The sequence below is a fragment of the Oryza sativa genome, chromosome 12 (assembly GCF_034140825.1).
Source record: "Oryza sativa Japonica Group chromosome 12, ASM3414082v1".
In the NCBI taxonomy this organism is placed as follows: Eukaryota; Viridiplantae; Streptophyta; class Magnoliopsida; order Poales; family Poaceae; genus Oryza; species Oryza sativa.
The window spans coordinates 23418052-23440713 of record NC_089046.1 but is presented as its reverse complement, the minus strand read 5'-3'; the positions used below and the strand labels follow the sequence as shown (position 1 = coordinate 23440713).

At 39.7% G+C, this 22662-nt stretch overlaps 2 protein-coding genes and 1 pseudogene across 2 annotated transcripts; all 3 read right to left on the bottom strand.

The window, feature by feature from the left end:
• Window positions 1-812: 812 nt before the first annotated feature.
• On the bottom strand, window positions 813-2200 carry LOC107279686 (F-box/FBD/LRR-repeat protein At5g53840-like). The gene is made up of 4 exons (XM_066306185.1): window positions 1964-2200; window positions 1548-1721; window positions 1322-1453; window positions 813-1190 (listed from the first exon to the last, which is right to left on the bottom strand). Exons 1-4 carry the CDS (start codon window positions 2198-2200, stop codon window positions 813-815), a joined length of 921 nt encoding a protein of 306 aa, XP_066162282.1.
• Window positions 2201-15736: 13536 nt separating this feature from the next.
• LOC112936142 (protein SPA1-RELATED 4-like) lies at window positions 15737-19560 on the bottom strand (annotated as a pseudogene).
• On the bottom strand, window positions 18889-21771 carry LOC4352502 (FBD-associated F-box protein At5g60610-like). The gene is made up of 5 exons (XM_066306593.1): window positions 21481-21771; window positions 20869-21381; window positions 20651-20782; window positions 20109-20521; window positions 18889-19221 (listed from the first exon to the last, which is right to left on the bottom strand). Exons 1-4 carry the CDS (start codon window positions 21769-21771, stop codon window positions 20144-20146), a joined length of 1314 nt encoding a protein of 437 aa, XP_066162690.1. The 3' UTR covers window positions 18889-19221; window positions 20109-20143.
• Between the last annotated feature and the right edge of the window lie 891 nt (window positions 21772-22662).

The following is a 22662-nucleotide window of genomic DNA, read 5'->3' as shown; positions in this document are numbered from 1 at the left end:
AGAGTAAGGTTGGGAACTTGGACTTAAGAACACAGCCCTAAAACTTAAGTCTCACTTAACCCCATGTAGCACCAAAAGATAAACTATAAAAAAATAATAACTTAGCAACTTAAAACTTAAGCCTCACTTAACCCCATGTAGCACAAAAAGAAAACTAATAAAAATAACAATGTTGATGCCTGGCTACAACGGGTTCAGTATTCAGAATCTCCTTTCGTGCTTACTACCGTTGGACTAGGGAGTTATATAATTTTCCATAACAGAACCAAATTTAAAGTAAATATCCACTATTTCTTAACCATTCAATTGTTTCATGCTAACATAGTTTCTTACAACTTGTTTGTATCTATTTGAGGTGAAACTGTGTAGTGTGTATCAAACTGGCACTTGCGTAAGTACAGGAAGATGTTCAAACATACAAAATAATATTCTGACAGCAAAAAACCAGTGATGATTGATGAGAAACTTCAAAAAAGAAACCTAGATTGCAATGACATTGTGGGATCGAATTAATGCCAAAATGAGGTACTAAAACCAAGAATGATGTAGCTCAAAGTGGAATGAATACCACAGTAACAAGAACATCATAGTCTAGTTTTGTCTACAATAGGTGAGGAGCAACACACAGTCGTACCAAACAGAAAGAGTTAAAAAAAAACTAAAATAGATCAATGCTATTCAACTTCTCTGGCACAATAAATATCCCAGGCTTGCACCGCAATATTGCAAAACAAGAAATTTCAGATGTACAAACTAAGCATGCGGTTGATACAACCAAAGTATATAAGACAGATAAACAGCTTCAAAGGAATTCATAATTCCTCATCACGGCATCTACAAAATGAACTATCAAAGGGATCATCTGTAGTCAAATCACTGATGTGCTTCATGTGTACTGAACCATTTGACCCGTAATCAGCTTGAAAATCAAATGTGATGCCTCGTGAAGCTCTGCCATAAAGCTGTAGCTTTTGCTGTTGTTTTTCCATCCATTTTCTGCCATATTTGTCATGAGCGGCTACAAGCTTCACACATTCTAGAACTCGAGCATTTAATACAAAGAACCTGATGAAGTTCAAATCTAACATATTACCCTGATAGTTAATAAATTCCACCATCCTAAGATGTAGATCAAGGCACTCAAGTGAAACATATCGCAGTGCATTCTTGAAGTTCCCCTGAATGAACGCCTGACAAGGAAAAAAAGCGAGTTAAAAGAAACATGACATAACCATAGATTAAAAAAAAAAGGTCGATGCCATGGCACAATAGAACAAAATGGGTGTTTACTCACTGAATTTAACAAAGAAAAAACTCTCACCACAACGTATAGCTTCTCCACGCACGGAAAGCATTTTAAGAAGTCAATAACAACATCCAGATCAGGAGCTCTGTCAAGAGCTAAGATCTTCACAGTGCACATCACATTTGACAGACTAACAGGAACCAGTTTCTGAAAATGGATATAGTGAATGAAATGTATGAGAGTGTGAAGAAATAACATACCAAAAAATAGAAATGGCAACAGCATATATGTATGCAGCTACCTGGAAAACCATGGTTCCAAGCTCAATTGTGGAAATTTTATGGCTTAGATAGCCCAATGTTTTCATTTTCGGTGCTTGAGTAACCCAAATAACAAAGCCTTCATTCCGTATACATGGTGGGGTAAGCCTTTCTAGGAGTGGGGCATTCTCGATAATTACTTCCTCCAGCTTTCCCTCTACATAAGAACAAGCATCTGACACACCAAGACTTTGAAGGGTCAAGGAGCTAATCCTGGAGTTCAAATATTAAAATAGAACAGTTCAAACTCCTGGAGTTTGCAGAGCTGAGGGGATCCAAGCAAGTAATCGACGATGAAGAAGTGGTTGTAGTCCAATGTCCAGCAGAGGGAGAATCAATGGACACGGCCCCTGTGGGCTTGAAGCACGGTCTGGATGGTTGTCACATCCTTCCCCACCGTCCTACTATCGACCATGGCCTCAAGATTGAGAGGCGCCGATTGCCAGAGCGGTCGCCACTGCCGTGAGAGCATCTGTGTGCGGGCAGCATCCTTGCCGGGGAGGATAGTGATGATGCTGGTGAAGATATCGTCCGGGAGGCGGCTTATCAGGTCTTCTCCTCCTCTGGGCGCCAATTCTGGGTTGCTGGATTCCTCATCCAGCCTCCTCTTCATGGCCCTTGTCACTACACCCATTTGGTTACCACCTCCTCCTTGTGATCCAAAGAAAAGTCAGGCACCTGAATCTTGAATCTTTCTGCGAAATTTGGATCAGGCATAGAACCTAACCGAGAACCCCTTCTTTAATTTGTTGAAATCATTGCAGACACTAGACCCTAAACTCCTACAGGTTTGGAAATGCAAGAATGTAAAATAGGGCAAATTAAACGAATTTCTGCGGTATTAGGGGGTGAATTCTCTCGATGCATATAGACATGTGAAATTCGAGAGATGGTTAGGAGCAAACCCTAACAAGAAAATTTGCTTGCCTTTTGCAGTCGTGTCCTCCCCGATCGACGAGCCTGGGAGTTCACCCAACACGTACACGACCATGGCTTCTCCCACTGCTGCGCCCTCCGCTGCCGTCGCCGCCGAAGATGAGGGGAGAGAAAGCGGCAGCGTCGGGATGGAAGAGGGTCAGCCCACTGACCCAGAACATAACGGATAGATGGAAACGTAAAAAATTGCACTGCTGCACTTACCATTTATTACAATTATTATTATAATTGTAATATCTTAATCACATTGTGGGAATGAAAATGATAACGACACGATCACGCTATGAGAATCAAAGTGACAATGACATAACAGTTCTTCCTTTTTGTTTTTGTATCATCTCTCATATCAGATATTTTGATACGCATATGATATTTCTCTACTACTGTGAGACTCTAATTTGTTACTATGTATGGAATAGACTTTTCCTTCATAATAAGTTAATTTAGCACCCATAAACTCATCATAATTTAATTAGATAGCCTATCTACTCCATGTCTTCTACATCTTAAATCAAAGTCCTAAATATTTATATAACATTGGCTCACTTCAATATCTCTTTTTTTTCATTGTTGAATCAAAAGATGGTACAGGGAAACATGGATTCATATCATTTGCCTAACAAAATGTGTGTATATATAAGGGAGTGAGGAGTGCAAAGCCACTCGCCTATACACTGAATGCATACATATATAATTGTCATGCCTTCTGAATGTAGGGACGAATTGATCCTATATGGCGTGTGATAATGGGCTCATCTTGTGTGAAAGAAAGACCATTGAATAGAAGGAAAATTATGTGATGAGTAATACTAGCTATGTTTTCTATATCTGATATCTCTGTTAAAAGAGAGTGGCACGCCACTCCATCATCAACTTTTTTGCTTTATTTTCACGAAAAACGGACAGGAGGCTAGAGGGTCTACATGTCAATCAACCCGGCCACCAACTCTTTTTTAAGGAAAAAGAACATATTTTGAGGCTAAAGGATTCACATACTATTAAGTATTAACAAATATATGCAGCAGAGATGATACATGCAGAAAAAAAAATAGCAATAGTGGATTAATGATAATTTCTTTAATCAAAATCTCGTTGCAACGCAAGCGCCAAATGCTAAGTTATTGTAAAGGTCACTAAGATATACTCCTACATAAAAGAAAGAATCATCTCTGTTTCATATTATTATGATAAGACATTTTGGATTATCATATATTGTTGAAATGGGTATCGTTGTCTAGTACTCCCTCCGTCCCAAAATAAAGTAATTTAGGATTGGATCTGACATATCCTAGTCCAATGGACGAGGGGTTGTCTAGATTCGTTGGACTAGGATATGTCTTATCCAATTATAGGTTGATATATTTTGATATGGAGGTACTATTTCTTATAAACAAAGCATAAGTTTTTCATGAACAAAATACTCCTTACCTAAGGCAGTAATTAAGCCCATTGTCTATATGGACTATGGAGTAATTAATAGTAAAAAATACTTTAATTTACTCCTTACTTTAGAGAGGAGAAAACTGATATTTTGCCATCTTCGATACTGGGTTTTGCTCGAATTCCTCTCCATAGAGTGGTTTCCTTGAAATGCCACTCTCAAACAATGCCGACTTGTTGAAATACCATTTTTTTACATTTTAGGTGAAATGGAACTTCGCCTAAAAATATCTTATGCTATTCATTTGACTGAACCAAATATTTGACTATTACATAATATCATGGTTCAATTTACATAAACTATTAAAATGTGGCATATTTACTGCCACCATCACTAAAGCTTTTTAAAGGAGTACATAGATGCTCTCTCCGTGCACACCGTTTATAATTTAAATAAGCGATTGGGCTATACATCATCAAAATCATCTGTTAACAATGTGATTAGCAGCTCAAATGTTATCATATCCTTTCTTTAAATATGAAGTGAACACCAAAGGGGATCCTACATGATGTCATAAAATTTCCGTCCCCAATATACTCCCTCTGTACTCGTAAAGAAAGTCGTTTAGGATAATGTTTAAGTCAAACCTTGGGAATATAAATCATGAATAACTCTTAAGTTGTTGAGTTTAAAAATATAAAAATTATTTGAATAGATTTGTCTTGAAAAATACTTTCGTAAAAGTATACATATATCACTTTTTAATAAATATTTTTATAGAAACAAGAAGTTAAAGTTGTATTTTGGAGACCATGTCGCTGTCCAAAACGACTTCCTTTACGAGTACGGAGGGAGTATTTCTCATAGATTGTAATTAATTGGCAAAATCATTAATGTATGACATATGGATATGGTTTTGGCTTATCTAATTAATTACATGCATGATGAATCACAATAAGATGGCAAAGTGAACGTATATTCTATATTATATAAGGATAAGTTGAGAACCACACCACTACACCAGTAGTAGAGTTATTGTATTAGTGGGATAGTGTCTATCAAAATTTATAAAAATTTATATATGTTGATGACTTTGATTGCTACCACCGAAAACATACTTATATTCGTGCATGATGCCCAAGACCTGATGTCTGTGAGCAGTATAGCCTACCGTTGGAAACTACATGCGCAGTAAACCAGTGTTTCTTTTAAACTTCGTAGTAAACGTATGAAGTGGCCAATAATAAGCTGGGGACCCTAGTACTGTTTAGCGTAGGTTTATTCCTAGCGCACACTTCAAAAAGTTCGTCCGAAATATTTTATGTGAAAGCTTTCATCAAAGAACTTTTATATGAAAGTAAGAAAACTTTCACTTATGGAAAAAAAAAGTGCGCTGAAAATACACATACGTTAAATAGCAATTGCGATAAGTTGGTAGAATGGAAACATTGTTTCTCATATATGTTAGTGGGCTGGTGTGCGATACAAATTTGTGTCGATCATTGTTCTTCTCATATATATTAGTGGGCTGGTGTACGATACAAATTTGTGTCTATCAATTTGGCCCTCTGTAAATATCCTACTGTATGCTTGTTGTCTAACCTATTTACAAAGAAATCACATCTTTTAATTTATACACTCATTATAATTTTTAAGCTTCGCCATCATCATCTATGTTCTTGGACTGCCGGACGTATATCCCGGACAGGTAACATGCATCCTCAGAACCAAAAAACACTCCGACTTACTACATCTCAACAGTTTGAGTTTAGGGTTAATTTGATCCGTGCCTGTAAATGTGCCTATTCAGATAAATGACTTTATAATTCATCTATTCGTAGCTATGTCGCTCAAATTTTACAAAATTAGAACCATGTCATTGCTATTACGTTTTCCACCTTCTTCTCCATCTGCACTGGGGACCCACCCGTCAGATTCATCTTCTTCTTCATCCTCCTTTACCATCTTCCTTTAACGTCTTCCCGCTGAGGTCCTCCCCTTGGCTGGTGCCGTCCCGTCGCTGCCATGGAGTCGAGGAGTCCGGGTGGGCCTCCTCCGAGCCTTGGGATTGGAGCAGGAGCCTGAGGCGTCCGAGCCGGAGGCGGACTCAATGAACGCAACGTGGACGAAGGGTGGAGACACGACAAAGCAGGACGGGGGCGTGCTACCGACGGCCACCCCTTGCGCATGCACAATGGGCACCAACTCTGCCACCTAGCAGAACACGTGCAGGCGCTCCGGCGCCTCCATAGCCCAGACGGGCCGGTCCAGCCACTCCTGCGGGCTCACCTCACCCCCAAGGCCGAGCGCTTCCTCCGCGCCGTCAACAACCCGCGCCGCCGTTCGGGGCCCATGTTGCTGTCGGCTGGGGGATCCTGCACGTGTGGGCGCGGCTGCACCGGCTGTACCCCACCACTCCTCCCGTCAAAGGAAGAAGATAAATGAGGATGAGGAAGAAGATGAATATAACGGGTGGGTCCTACGTGCATATGGGGAAGAAGATAGAAAATGTGACGGCGATGATACGGTTCCAATTTTGTAAAATTTAAGTGGCACGGCTACAAATAGATGAATTGTTATGGCATTCATCTGAATAGGTACATTTGCAATGACATGGATCAAATTAACCTTTGAGTTTAAAGAAGGTGCGGATTCTCTTAAAAAAGCATGTACGGTAGAACATATATGGATCAATGGATTAAATAATCTCTGCAAAATGAATATTCTTTGTTTTTATAATTGACCATCCTTGGTGAAAAACTCTAACTCATAGGATGAAATGAGAAACAAATTCTCCGTTGTTGGATGCTCTTGTTCTTTTCTTTCCTGGCATGGTTTTAGAAATATTTTTTAGTTCTTCGTACTAATGAGATACATCAATTTAGATAATAGTAACAGTCTGATAAGAGTATAAATTTTCATGAAGGGTGAGAGACTATATCATATGTGTTGTCTAGATTTCACATAAGAATAATTTTTCACAAATTTTGAGTCATTTTTCATAAATTTGGAGAAAATATAAAAATGTTGGTGGACATTTCTCTTTGTGTTGATTTTCAGCATATATGTACAATTGTTTATACTTTTCTTACTTCTAATCAATAGACAACTTACTATAATATAATATATCAAAGGATCAATCGACGGCAATTTTGTCACCACATCCCCAAGAACATCAAACAAAATGATTGTCGATATAGTTCGCGTTGTATGCGGCAATTGCTTTGCCTGCTTTGCTTCTCTCCAATATTTCATATCTCCTACTACCTCCCTCCAATATCTCATCCTAGTGCTAAATATCCTGCTAAATAAACATCAAACAAAATGATTGTCCATATAATTCGCGTTGTATGCGGCCATTGCTTTGCCTACTTTGCCTCTCTCCAATATTTCATATCTCCTACCTCCCTCCAATATCTCATCTAGTGCTAAATATCCGGCTAAATAAAGGCTTGTTGGTACCCTCCTTTCTCTCTAATGAGAGAGATGTATGTTTACCTATCAAGAAATCACATCATAGCAGTAAATATATAGTCATCATGAGTTTTTCAAGCAATAAACCGATATATAGTCATTATGAGTTTTTGAATGTGCAACGAACTGATCATGGATACATGCATATATAACAAGAACGAGGCTTGTATATATTGTGTGAGGGAACAAGGATGTCATATGATTTAAGGAATGAAAAAGCATGCGGCTAGCTCAACTCCTTATTTATCGAGTAACAGATCTAGATGATTCTGTTTCGGCGAAAAAAATTTAGAGGACTCTACCTGTTGTCAACAACAATTTCATTAGGATTGAAGCGTCACGAGAAATGTTTTATTCGTTTATACCTAGCTCCCGGTTTCTTATTTTCTTTGGATCTCGAATTGGATTGATATTTGAAATGTGTGTTCGTGCTAACAAAATATGACAGCAACACTGATTTAATTACTACTCCCTAAGAGCGACCATAGTGGGTTGCATTTAATTAGAAGGGTCCTAATAGGAGACATCGAGCTAGGACCGGTGGTGTTACACACTGCACACGTTCTCTCAACCAATCCTAGCATAATACTGCATGATATGCAAAGGACAGGACTCTCGGAGAGAACATATCTGGATCATTTTGGATCCTTTGTTTGAGTTGCGTCATGAGATAAACGGATAGAGAAAGGAATTATATATGTTATTCTACGTACTAGCAAAAGTACCCGTGCATTGCAACGAGAAATGTAAATACCAGAAAATTGAGGAAAAGTTGAGAAAGATTTACATTATGTAATTAATTGAAATACAAATTTTCTGAAATATTTGGGTATTTTTTAAGTAGGTAGGTGTATAATTAAATTAGTTTACAAGTAAAGTAAGTGTGAGAAATAAAATGATATGGTTGGATTTAATTTTATTAAATTCTCCATGATTAATTATGCTCTTTGGAATTTTATTGGAATTTCCATAGCTTAATTGCTAATTTTGATAATACAAACATTATTTCAGCATTTATTTAAATAAAAATCATCCTTTCTCTCTGAGCCTTTTTCAGCCCATTTTATTCTTTAGCCCGCAATTGAGTCGGCCCGCTTTCCCCTTCTCCTTCCTCCGCCTCAGCCCGCAAGAAAGCGTTCAGCCCAACATGAAGTCTAATTGGGCTCCTCCTACTTCTCCTTTCACTGTTGTGTGGTCTCCAACCGAATGTCTAACCTAAGTGTTTTGTTGGACCGTCGGCCCACGCGTGGCCCATGAAGTGTGCGCGGCCCAGCAGTGATGCGGCCCGACAATGGAGGCTAGCCCGACATGGGATCGATCTGAGCTGTTCGTTTTTATGGACGGCTCAGATCGTTTCTGAATCCATCAAAACCGCCGGGGCAAAAAAAATCCATAACCCTAATTCATTTTTCCCCTCCCTCCCTCCACCGCAGGCCACCTCTCTCTCCTACCGGTGGTGCCCCTCCTCTCTCCCCACCGGCAACACTGCTCCTCCCACCGCGTGCTGCCCCTCCCGCACTCCCCACCGGCAACGCCGCTCCTCCCACCGCGAGCTGCCCCTCCCCTCTCCCCATCGACGATGTTGATGTTGGATAGGGTGAGCTCCTTGAGGTGTGGGAAATTGGGCATGCAATCAGTCTCCATGGGAAACTGAAGTGTGTCACACGTTGAACAAATCCTAAGAACACATAGAGTATGCGCTAGACAGAATACAGACAGCGGAACCACAGATTTTGAGCGTCAATATTAAAATAGAACAGTTCAAACTCCTGGAGTTTGCAGAGCTGAGGGGATCCAAGCAAGTAATCGACGATGAAGAAGTGGTTGTAGTCCAATGTCCAGCTGAGGGAGAATTGACGAACACGGCCCCTGTGGGCTTGAAGCACGGTGTCGATGGTGGTCACGTCCTTCCCCATCGTGCTGCTATCGACCATGGCCTCAAGATTGAGAGGCGCCGATTGCTAGAGCAGTTGCCACCGCCGCGAAAGCATCTGTGTGCGGGCAGCATCCTTGCTGAGGAGGATGCTGATGAGGATATCATCCGGGAGGCGGCTTATCAAGTCTTCTCCTCCTCTGGGCGCCAGTTGTGGGTTGCTGGATTCCTCATCCAGCATCCTCTTCTTGGCCCTTGTCACCACACCCATCTGTTTACCACCTCCTTCTTGTGATCCAACAAAAAAAATTGGGCACCCAAATCTTGAATCCTTCTGCGGAGTTTGGATCAGGCATAGAACCTAACCAAGAACCACTTGTTTAATTTTGTTGAAGTGATTGCAGACACTAGACTGTAAACCCCTGCAGGTTCGGAAATGCAAGAATGCCAACTGGGGCAAATTAAACAAATTTCTGCGGTAGTAGATTTAGAGTGGAAAAAAAGGTCTCTCGATCCATATAGACATGTGAAATTCGAGATGGTTTGGAGCAAACCCTAACGAGAAAATTGCTTGCCTTTTGCAGCGGTGCCCTATCACCGATCGACGAGTGGCCGAGTCTGGGAGTTCACCCAACACACGACCTTCGCCGCAGGACGACCACCGCCGCTCCTCCGCCGCCGCCGCCGCTGCCGCCGCCGATGAGGGGAGAGAAAAGCGACAGCTTCGGGAATGAAATCGTGCGTGCGGCGGTGGGGATTCCAGTGGTCAGCCCACTGGCCCAGAAGATCACGGATAGATGGAAACGTAGAAAAATGTAACTTACCGTTTATTATTATTATTATTATTATTATTATTATTATTATTATTATTATTATTATTATTATTATTATTATCACGGAAGCAAAACATTTTTTTCTCCTAAAATGTTTATTTTTACCCATGTTACTAATTTTGTGTCTGTACAATACCTATCGAATTACGAAGAATTTGACATAACGATGTGGACACCACTTTTATATTAAGCTTTATTTTATAGCGCTTAGTATCAACAGTGTTTTATCACATTGTGGGAAAGAAAATAACAACAACAAAACCACAGTAGCTGTAAGAATCAAAGTGACAATGGCACAACTTGATAGTTAGTTCTTCACTGTTTAGTCTACATCATCTCTCATGTCATGTAGACTTGTTAACTTGATAGTTAGTTCTTCACTGTTTGGTCTACATCATCTCTCATGTCATATAGACTGTTGATGTGCATATGATATTTTTCTACTTGTGTGTGACTCCAAATGGTTACTATGTATGGAATAGATTTCTTCTTCATAATTGGTTAATTTAGAGCCCATAAACCCATCATAATTCATGCAGATAGCCTATCTCCTGCATATCTCCTAAATCTTAAATCAAAGTCTAGTTTATTAGAATAAATATTTATATACCATTGGTAGAACTACTAGTAGGAGCGCAGCGTGCTCCTAATATTCCAAGCGTCAAACATGCATCAACCCAGGCCCGCCCCACCCCACATCCTGTCATCCCACTCCTACCAAAGTCGGAGTAAACGATTTACTCGTATCGCGCGCCTCAACCACCCACCTTTATTCAAGTAAATGATTTACTTCGATAATAAAAACAACTCCCTGCTTCCGATCCAACCCCACATGCTCCCACCATTATCGGAGTAAATGATTTACTTCGATAAAAACAACTTCTCTGCTTCCGGTATAAATTCTATTTTTCCCATACCCAACCAACCACTCTCGCCCCCACTTCATTTTTTTCCTTTTTTTCGGATCTGAATCGATCCACCACCCCAGCCCACAGATCGGCGACACACCATGGAGGAGGACGACAACACCGTGGCGGTTGATGGCGGTGGCCGGTGGCGGTTGAGGTGAAAGCACTGCTTCGGGCCTCGTTGCCGGACGCTGGGCAGCACCTTAACCAGCAAGGAGGTGTTTACCTAGGCCAATAGCAACAACCAGCGGCTGCTCCACATCGCCAACATTGATAGAACAAGCAAGTAAGAAAATGACACTCTGATTTGCATCTGCATACTCTCCTTCAACTTCACGCATGAAGCCCAAATTTTTTTTTCTTTTTTGCAAATCAAATTAACGTGCAATCTCCAATGTTACCTGATCTCAATTGATGGGCTGCACAGGTCCTACATTTGCACATCGTGCTCCATGTGGCTGGGCGCAGAGGATAGGGTGGAGTCCGCCGGTGATGGATGTTGTTTACTATTTTTGTTTTACTCGTCATCTCTATTGACATGAACGAGAATGTTTTTGTATTTTTTTTCGTGCTTGCTAGATGATGGATGGCTAATACTGTGCAACGTCGAGCTCATCTCTATACCACACCACTACATCCTTCCATAATTCCATGGCCGACTACTGCTTGCCACCTAGTTGCCCTCTCCACTACCAATCACAAGACACAGACTGTGCTCTTCATCTTTATAGCAAGATCCAATAAAGCCACCAAATGGATTTTTGACTGAATCATTTTTTTTTCTAGTTTGATTCACCTGTGAGTAATTTTATTGATTGTGTGTGATTGAGCCTGTAATTTTTTCATTCATATGACTATTTTGTGATACAGATCAACAATACTCTTAGTATCAATTTTAACTCTTATATTGTGTATTGAACACATCAGTAAACATATTATTACACGGTGACTACGAGATCATGGCTATATCGAGAGGAAGGTGGTAATTGTTTTATTCGCAGACCACGAAATCTCAGTTTTTACTCTTATATTATGTATTGAACACATCAGTAAACATAATACTACACGGTGGCTACGAGATCATGCGCTATATCGAGAGGAAGGTAGTAATTGTTTTACTTACAGACCACGAAATCTAAACAATATTTATAATATTGGTAAAAGAATTACTAGTGTTGTAAGGTAATAGTATTTTTTTTACGACATGGCGTCATACGATGTGGAGGTATCCATGCGATTAAATTTGTTACTTCTGAATGAGAATAAATTTGTTACTTCTGAATGAGGAAATGTGGGAGGCTGGGAGTAAATGAAAAACGAGTAAATTTGTTATTCTGAAACGTGCGGAGATAAAAAACAGAAAACTCAGAAAGAAAAACTAGACGGTACTAAAACCGCGAAAACAGAAAAACTATATAGAAGGAACGAAAAATAGAAAAATCTGGATGGTTGATATTTTATTGGGCCCATTGATGAAGAAAGAATGAGATGGAAAAGAAGAAACACGGAAGGTGAAGTGGTAAAAAATGAAAAAAACGAACTGAGAAAAGGTGGGATGCATAGGAAAGATGAGGTGGTAAAAAAGGGAAAAACAGAGGACGCTGTGCGGCACTCGAACTAATACAGCGCGGAATAGCGTTACCGATAACATTGGTTCACTTCAATATCTCTTTTTTTTTGTCATCGTTAAATCAAAAAGATAGCATTGGGAAACATGGGTTCATATCATTTACCTAACAAAAATGTGTGTATATATAAGGGAGTGAGGAGTGCAAAACCACCCGCCAATACACTGCATGCATACATATATAATTCTCATGCCTTATGAATGTAGGGATGAATTGATCCTATATGGCGTGTGATAGTGGGCTCATCTTGTGTGAAAGAAAGGCCATTGAATAGAAGGAAAATTGTGTGATGAGTAAAGCTATATTTTCTATACCTGATATCTCTATTAAAAGAGGGTGGCATGCCACTCCATTATCAACTTTTTGCTTTATTTTCACGAAAAAGGGACTGGATGCTAGAGGGTCTGCGTGTCAATCGATCGACCCCACCAAACTCTTTTTTTAAGCAAAAGGAACATATTTTGAGGCTAAAGGATTCGCATACTATTAACAAATATATGCAGCACACAGATGATATAGTGGATTAATGATAATTTCTTTAATCAAAATCTCGGTGCAACGCAAGAGCCAAATGCTAGTTTCTCGTAAAGGTCACTAAGATATACTCCTACATAAAAGAAAGAATCATCTCTGTTTCATATTATTATGATAAGACATTTTGGATTATCATATATTGTTGAAATGGAGTATCGTTGTCTAGTACTCCCTCCGTTCTAAAATATAGCAATTTAGGACTAGAGATGATATATCCTAGTCCAATGGACAAGGGGCTATCCAGATTCGTTGGACTAGAATATGTCCGATCCAGCTCTAGGTTGATATATTTTGAGATGGAGGTAGTTATTTCTTATAAACAAAGGATAATTTTTCATGAACAATATACTCCTGGTCTAAGGCAGTAACTAAGCCCATTGTCTATATTGATTACGGAGTAATTAATAGTAAAAATAATTACTTTACTCCTTACTTTAGAGAGGAGAAAATTGATATTTTTGCCATCTTCGAGATTGGGTTTTGCTCGAATGCCACTTCACAGTGTGGTTTCCTTGAAATGCCACTTTCAAACGATGTCGACTGGTTGAAATACCATTTTTTTCCATTTTAGGTGAAATGGAACTTCGCCTAAAAATATCTTATGCTATTTATTTGACTGAACCAAATATTTGACTATTAATTACGTAATATCAGAAAATATCATGGGTCAATTTACATAAACTAAAGTTTTTGAAAGGAGCATAGATACTCTCTCTCCGTACACCCTGTTTAATTTAAATAAGCGATTGAGCTATACATCATCAAAATATCATCTGTTAACATGATTAGCAGCTCAAACGTTATCATATCCTTTCTTTTAATATCAAGTGAACATCAAAGGGGATCCTACATGATCTCATAAAATTTCCGCCCCTAGTATATTTCTCATGGCTTGTAATTGGCAAAATCATTAATGTAGGACATATGGATATGGTTTTGGCTTCCTCTAGTATCTAATTAATTTCATGCATGATGAATCACAATAAGATGGCAAAGTGAACGTATATTCTATATGTATGTGATGATAAGTTGAGAACCACACCACTACACCAGTAGAGTTATTGTGTTAGTGGGTTGGTACTATCAAAATTTGTCACTGACTTTGATTGCTACTCCCTCCGTTTTATAATATAAGTCATTCTAGCATTGTCCACATTTAGACTATGTCTAGATTCATTAACATATATATGAATATGAGTAATTTTAGAATGACTTATATTATAAAATGGAGGAAGTACCACCGAAAGCATACTTATATTAATTCGTGCATGATGCCCAAGACCTGATGTCTGTGGGCGGTATAGCCTACCGTTGGGAACTAGGAGTATCAGATTTTTGTGTGAGGCTTGATGCGCCATGCTTTCTACTATCAGTAAACCATTGTTTTTTTTAAAAAAAAACTTCGTAAACTTATGAAGTGGCCAATAATAAGCTGGGGTACTACTGTTTAGCGTAGGTTTATCCCTAGCACACACTTCGTCCGAAAAATTTTATGTGAAAGCCTTTCATCAAAGAACTTTTATATGAAAGTAAGAAAACTTTCATTTATGAAAAAAAAGTGCGCTGAAAATGCATATACGTTATAGTAATTCTGATAAGTTGGTAGACCAGACAGGGGCGAAGCCAGGATTTAAGAATAGGGGGGTGTGGGGTGAGCATAAGCCATGATACCGAATAACTAATATTGATAGCAAATGAGGTCAAATAGTAACCATCAATAACAATCAATACGTAAACTAGTCCTTTAAAATAAACTTGAATTTTAGCTCTTTAATAATATCATTGAAAGTTTGAAACTAGTTTTTATTGCTAAATTCTTTCAATGTAAACTATTGAACAATCTCACAAATAAGTATTATCTATTTTACTTTGAAAAAGATGAGAAATCACAAACTAATTTTATAGATCATGTTTCTTGCTAATATTTATAGACTTGCTAACTAACTAAACTGATAATACTTTCAAGCTATACAAATAAACTAGATAAATACCTATCTTAGTTAACTTTAATATAGAGTAAAAACTAGGTGGTGGTGTTTGGATAGGGGGGTGTTGGCACCCTCTGGCCCCCTAGCTGCGCCACTGAGACCGGAAACATGGTTTCTCATATATGTTAGTGGGCTGGTGTGCGATACAAATTTGTGTCGATCATCGTTCTTCTCATATATGTTAGTGGGCGGGTGTACGATACAAATTTGTGTCGATCAATTTGGTTGTGCCCTCTGTAAATATTCTACTGCATGCTTGTTGTCTAACCTATGTACAAAGAAATCGCATCTTTTAATTTGTACACTCATTATAATTTTTAAGCTTTACCATCGTCATCTATGTTCTTGGACTGCCGGATGTATATCCCGGACAGGTGTCATGCATCCTCAGAGTGAAAAAACACTCTGACTTACTAGATCTAAACAGTTTGAGTTTAGGGTTAATTTGATCCATGTCTGTAAATGTGCCTATTCAAATAAATACCATTAAAATTCGTCTATTCATAGCTGTGTCGCTCAAATTTTACAAAATTAGAACCATGTCATCGCTATCACGTTTTCCATCTTCTTCTCCATCTGCACTGGGGGACCCACCCGTCAGATTCATCTTCTTCCTCATCCTTCTTTACCTTCTTCCTTCGGTCAGGTGTCCGGCACAGGGTGCATCAACAACTGACAGAATGATGCTTCCTTGGGCCACTTGAGCAACAACTGTGGAGGCAAGACGCACTGCGGTAGGTTCGCCATTGCTCGCATCTTCTCCTCCATCGTCTCGAACGTATAGAACAGCTGCAACAACAGCCGTAGACATGAAATCAGCAATGAGCCGATGACAAGCAGTGCATGCGGAGAAATAACAATGCATTTATCTCGATCACCGCACCTCGAACAAGAGGACCCCGACATATACATGTCAGAGGTGAAGGTAGCGTCGCTGCTGTCATCAGCCTCCTCGGTTCCCGCTGAGGTCCTCCCCTTGGCTGGTGCCGTCCCATCGCTGCCGTGGAGGCGAGGAGTCCGGGTCGGCCTCTTCTGAGGCTTGGGGTTGGAGCAGGAGCATGAGGCATCTGAGCCGGAGGCAGTCTCGATGAACGCGACGTGGATGAAGAGTGGAGACACAACAAAGCAAGAGGGGGGCGCGCTGCCGACGGCCGCCCCCGCGCATGCGCGATGGGCACCAACTCTGCCACTTGCTAGAACGCGTGCAGGCGCTCCGGTGCCTCCATAGCCCGAACGGGTCGGTCCAGCCACTCCTGTGGGCTCACCTCACCCCTAAGGCCGAGCGCTTCCTCCGCGCCGTTGACGACCCGCGCCGCCGTTGGGGGCCCGTGTTGGCTGTCCGTTGGGGGAGCCCGCACATGTGGGCGCGGCCGCACCGACTGTACCCCACCACTCCTCCCGTCGAAGGAAGAAGATAAGGGAGGATGAGGAAGAAGATGGAATCTGACTGGTGGGTCCTACGTGCAATATGGGGAAGAAGATAGAAAATGTGACAACGATGGTATGGTTCCAATTTTGTAAAATTTAAGTGGCACGGCTACAAATAGACGAATTGTTATGCTATTCATCAGAATAGATACATTTGCAATGACACGGATCAAATTAACCTTTGAGTTTAAAGATGGTACAGATTCTCTTAGAAAAGCAAGTACGGTAGAACATATATGGATCAATGGATTAAATAATATCTGTAAATGAATAACAAATTCTCCATTGTTGGATACTCTTTTCTTCCTTATCTCTTATCTTTTCTCCATTGTTGGATACTCTTTTCTTCCTTATCTCTTATCTTTTCTCTCGTGGGTTGGTTCTTTTATAAATGTTTTTTTAGAAATGTTTTTCAGTTCTTCTCTCTCATGGGTTACTTCTCTTTTCTCTCGTGGGTTGGTTCTTTTAGAAATGTTTTTCATTCTTCTCGTACTTGTTTCTTCTCGTAATAATATGTTTTTCATTTCTTCTTTCTTCTCGTAATAATATGTTTTTCAGTTCTTCTCGTACTAATACGATACATTGATTTAGATACTTCTCGTAATAATATGTTTTTCAGTTCTTCTCGTACTAATACGATACGTTTATTTAGATACAGTCTGAGTATAAATTTTCATGAAGGGAGAGAGACTATATCACATATCTTGTCTAGATTTCACATTAGAATCATTTTTCACAAATTTGAGTCATTTTTCACAAATTTAGAGAAAATATATAAAGGTTGGTGGACATTTCTCTTTGGGGTGATTTTCAGCATATATGTACAATTGTTTATACTTTTCTTACTTATAATCAATACAGAACTTATCATAATATAATCTATCAAAGGATCAAACGACAGTAATTTTATCACCGCATACCCAAGAACATCAAACAAAATGATTGCCGGTATAATTCACATTATATGCGGCACCGCATCTGCAAGAACATCAAACAAAATGAATGTCGGTATAATTCACATTGTATGCGGGCATTGCTTTGCCTCTCTCCAATATCTCATATCTCCTACTACCTCCCTCCATTATCTCTCTCCAATATTTCATATCATCCTACTTCTCTCCAATATCTCATATCTCCTACTACCTCCCTCCATTATCTCTCTCCAATATTTCATATCATCCTACTGTTAAATAAACATAGCATCCTACTGTTTATCATCCTACTGTTAAATAAACATAGCATCCTACTGTTAAATAAAGCTTGTTGGTACCCTCCTCTCCAATATCTATTGGTAACCTCCTCTCCAATATCTCATCCTACCTCTCCAATATCTCATCGTAGTGCTAAATATGATGACCTCCTCTCCAATATCTCATCCTACCTCTCCAATATCTCATCGTAGTGCTAAATATGATGTTTACCTATCAAGAAATCACATGTATCATAGCAATAAACCGATATATATAGTCATCATGAGTTTTTGAAGCAATAAACCGATATATAGTCATCATGCGTAATAAACCAATATATATAGTCATCATGCGTTTTTGAATGTGCAACGAACTGATCATGGAGACAAGCATATATAACAAGAACGAGGTTTATATATATTGTGTGAGGGAACAAGGATGTCATATGATTTAAGGAATGAAAAAGCATGCAGCTAGCTTAACTCCTTAACTCCTTATTTATCAAGTAACAGATCTAGATGATTCTGTTTCGGGGAAACTCCTTATTTATCGAGTAACATTCGGGAAAAAAAATTGAGGACTCTACCTGTGGTCAACAATAATTTCATTAGGATTGAAGCGTCACGAGAAATGTTTTATTCGTTTATACCTAGCTCCTGGTTTCTTTTCTTTGGATCTCGAAATGGATTGATATTTGAACTGTGTTCGTGCGAACAAAATATGACAGCAACACTGATAGAATTACTACGCACTAAGAGCATCCATAGTGGGTTGCATAGATGGGTCCTAATTAAGAGGAGAGATAGATCATGAAAAATAAATCTGTTCATGCGTTAGTTTTTTTTTTCTTTAGACATGTCTAACTGTAATTACCACAGCAATGCACAGGATATATTTTTCTAGTTTCCTTTTCTTAAACTGGCCTACCGCTTACCAAATAATATCACGGAAATTCCTAATATGCTACACGCACATGATCCAAAATGCAGGTTAGGAAATCTAGGAGGATTTTTCCTTTTGCAAGTTAGAACAGTATAAACATTCATCTTTTGCAACTCACCAATGCCTAATCCCATCATACCAAGGAGCATAAACATTCATCTTTTGCAAGTCACCAATCCTAATCCCATCATACCAAGGAGGTTACCGTTTTCGTTGAACCGATAGTATTTAACGCACTAATCCATCAGATTCATACACTAAGTTGTCCATAAAAGCAACTTAAAACTACCCACTACTGATCATTAAGTGGTTATTCCCAGTCTAAACATGAGTCCTAGCATGGCCACAGGATTTGAGAGAAAACACAAACTTACTTACTTACTATATATAGAGTACAATAATGTCACAACTTAAATCCCCAGTGAATTGTCCAAAAGGTGGCCTTGGGTCTAACAGAATACAAAACAGCACTCGGTTGTCTCCGTAGCAGTAGCAGTCTTTTCTGCCTGGCAATATCAATATGACAATATGACCATACACCTGCAAGTAGAATAATACTGCAATTAGGTCTTTCAAGTACCACACATAGCATGAAAACAAGACAAATTTGCAATCTTACTACTGGTACATACACAAATAGTACAGTTGAGAGGATTGCTTTCATAATTCGGTGGTAAAGAATGCAGAGGCCTTAGATCGAGTGTCTTCATCAATCCTCTATAAAGGGAATCTCAAACTTACAGACGAATATCTTAACTTAAAACTGAAGTCTCACTAAAGCCCCGTGTGGCACAAAAAGAAAACAATAAAAATAACAATGTTGATGCTTGGCTTACAATGGATTCAATATTCAGAATCTCCTTCCGTGCTTACTGCCATTGGACTAGGTCGTTACATAAATGTTCCATGACAAAACCAAATTAAAAGTAAATATCTATTATTTCTTGACCATTCAAATTTGCTAATATAACTCAGTTACTTACAACTTGTTTGTATCCATTTGAGGTGAAAATATAGTGTGTATCAAACCGGCACTTGCGTAAAGTTCATGAACCAATATCGATATTCTGACAGCACATAAAACAATATTCTGACAGCATTAAACCAGTGACGAAAAACCTCAAAACAGAAACCAAAATTCTAATGAAATTGTGAGACTGCATTGATGCCAAAATGAGGTACTAAAAACAAGAATGAATGATGTAGCTCAGAGTGGAATTAAAACTACAATAACAACACCAACCTAGCCTAGTTTTGTGTACAATAGGAGAGGAACACAGAGTCATACCACACAGAAAGAGGAATGAAACTAAAATAGATCAATGTCATTCACCTTCTTTGGCACAATAAATATTCCAGGCTTGCAACAAAATATGCCAAAATAATAAATTTTAGGCGTGTAAACTAAAAATGCGCTTCAAACTTACCAAAGTATACAACTGATAAACAGCTTCAAAGGAATTCATATTTCCTCATCACGGCATCTACAGAACGATCTATCAAAGGGATCATCTGTAATCAAATCACTGATGTGCTTCACGTGTACCAAACTATCCACCCCATAATCAGCTTGAAAATCAAGTGTAACGCCTCGTGAAGCTCTGGAATAAAGTTGTAGCCTCTGATGTTGTGTTTTAATCCATTTTGCATCACATTTGTCACGACAGGCTACAAACTTTATACATTCTAGCACTTGAGCATTTAACACGAAGAACTTGATGAAGTTCAAATCTGATAAGTTTCCATGATAGTTAATAAATTCCACCATCTTGAGATGTAGATCAAGGCACTCAAGTGAAACATATCGCCGTACATTCTTGAAGTTTCCCTGATTTAATGCCTAACAAGGAGAAAAGAGAGTTGAAAGAAACATGATATAACCATAGATTCAAGAAGAGGGCCGATGGCATGGCACAATAGAACAAAATGAGTGTGTACTCACTGAATTTAACAAAGAAAAAACTCTCACCACGATGTATAGCTTCTCCACGCACGGAAAGAATTTTAGGAAGTCAATAACAACATCCAGATCAGGAGCGGTGTGAAGGGCTAAAATTTTCATAGCGCGCATCACATTGGACAGACTAACAGGCACCAGTTTCTGAAATAGATATGGTGAATGAAATGTTGTGAAGAAATAACATATCAAGAGAAAGAAATGCCTGCAGTATATGTGTATGAAGCTACCTGGAAAACCATGTTTCCAAGCTGAAGTGTGGAAATTTTCTGGCTTAGATAACCCAATGTCTTCAGTTTTGGTGCCTGAATAACCCGAATAACAAAGCCTTCATGCCATATAACTGGTGGTGTAAGCCTTTCCAGGAGCGGGGCATCCTCGATAATGACTTCCTCCAGCATTCCCTCTACAGAGAAATAAGTATCTGACACACCAAGGCTTTGAAGGGTCAAGGAGCTGATACGGAGACGACTACAACCCCTGTTCGCATCCAGCACCAAGCTCTCCAAGACAATGCATCGTGAAAGAATACCATGGAGAATGCTATCTGCAATGTTGACTTGGGATAAGGTGAGCTCCTTGAGGTGTGGGAAATCGAGCGTGCAAGCAGTCTCCATGGGAAACTGAAGTGTGTCACACGTTGAAAGAATCCTGAGAACACGGAGAGTAGAAGATAGACGGAGTACCGACGGTGGAACCGGAGGATTTTGAACGCCAACGCTATCATAGAACAGTTCAAACTCCTGGAGGTGGTCGAGCCTGGGGGATCCAACAATGGAATCGGCGACGGGAAAGTGACCATTACAGTCGTCACATCCCTAGCTGAGGGAGAATCGACGGACCGGACCACTGTGGGTTAGCAGCGTGCTGTAGATGGTGGCCACATCCTTTCCCAACGTGCAGCCATTGACCCTGGCCTCAAGATTGAGAGGCGCAGATTGCCAGAGAGGGCGCCACTGCCGCGAGAGCATCTGTGTGCAGGCGCCGTCCTTGGTAGGGAGGAGGGTGATGATGCCGGTGAGGATATCGTCCGGGAGGCGGCTTATCAGGTCTTCTCCTCCTCGAGGCGCCAGTTGTGGGTTGCTGGATTCATCATCCAGCCTCCTCTTCTTGCCCCTTGTCACCACACCCATCTGCTTACCACCTCTTCTTTGCCACTCAACGAATCTGTTTATCCTTCTACGGAATTTGGATCATGCGCAGAATCTAACCAAGAACCTCTTCAGAATCTAACCAAGAACCCGTGACTCATATCCAATGCAGACACTAAACCCCAACCAAGAAACCGCTTCCCTTGTGCAGCAGTGCCCTCCCCGATGAGCGGCCGAGGCTGGGAGTTCACCCAACACACGACCTTGGCTTCTCCGCTCGCTCCGCAGCCGCAGGACGCCAACCGCCGCGCCTCCGCCGCCGCCGATGTGGGGGGAGAGCAAGTGACAGCGTCGGGAAGAAATCGTGCGTTCGGCGGTGGGGATTCCGGAAGCCGGAGGGATGAGAGAGTCGGGCCACTAGCCCAAGAGACGGGAAAACGTTAAAAAAAATAAAAATAATAAAAAAGTACTACTGCACATACTGTATATACCATTCATTTGTTACCAAGGGATGCAAAACAATTTCCATGCTGAGATGAACCCAAAAAATTTAAGGGTATTGACTCTCATTCAAGAGTTAGCTTATCACAAGCTACAAGACAAATATATTAAATATATAAATGAGAGATAGAGAGAGAAGAAATATATTATAGCCAACTTTATAGTTAATCTATTATATATATTGGTTTTAAAATAAGCTAATAGTAAGAAATGTTATCCTTCTCTAAAGAGGATTCACAAATATTTTTGGTTTTATGACCAGACACGTGCATATAGATATGGAAAAATAATAATTAACTAAAAATAAAATATTTTTGTGAGTAAATTTCACACAATTATATATACCGTGACTAAACCATCACAAAACTGTCCATTTAATTCGGTGTGTCACAAAATTACAGATATAACATTAAATTTACCACAAAACTACAC

Excerpts from the sequence above, each read along its gene's own strand:
- LOC107279686 (XM_066306185.1), bottom strand. The coding sequence starts at position 2,200 with ATGGGTGTAGTGACAAGGGCCATGAAGAGGAGGCTGGATGAGGAATCC. Across the intron at positions 1,454-1,547 it reads TTGGAACCATGGTTTTCCAG|AAACTGGTTCCTGTTAGTCT; the intron begins GTAGCTGCATAC and ends ATCCATTTTCAG. Across the intron at positions 1,191-1,321 it reads TGGAGAAGCTATACGTTGTG|GCGTTCATTCAGGGGAACTT; the intron begins GTGAGAGTTTTT and ends TTTCCTTGTCAG.
- LOC4352502 (XM_066306593.1), bottom strand. The coding sequence starts at position 21,771 with ATGGGTGTGGTGACAAGGGGCAAGAAGAGGAGGCTGGATGATGAATCC. Across the intron at positions 20,783-20,868 it reads TTGGAAACATGGTTTTCCAG|AAACTGGTGCCTGTTAGTCT; the intron begins GTAGCTTCATAC and ends TATCTATTTCAG. Across the intron at positions 20,522-20,650 it reads TGGAGAAGCTATACATCGTG|GCATTAAATCAGGGAAACTT; the intron begins GTGAGAGTTTTT and ends TCTCCTTGTTAG.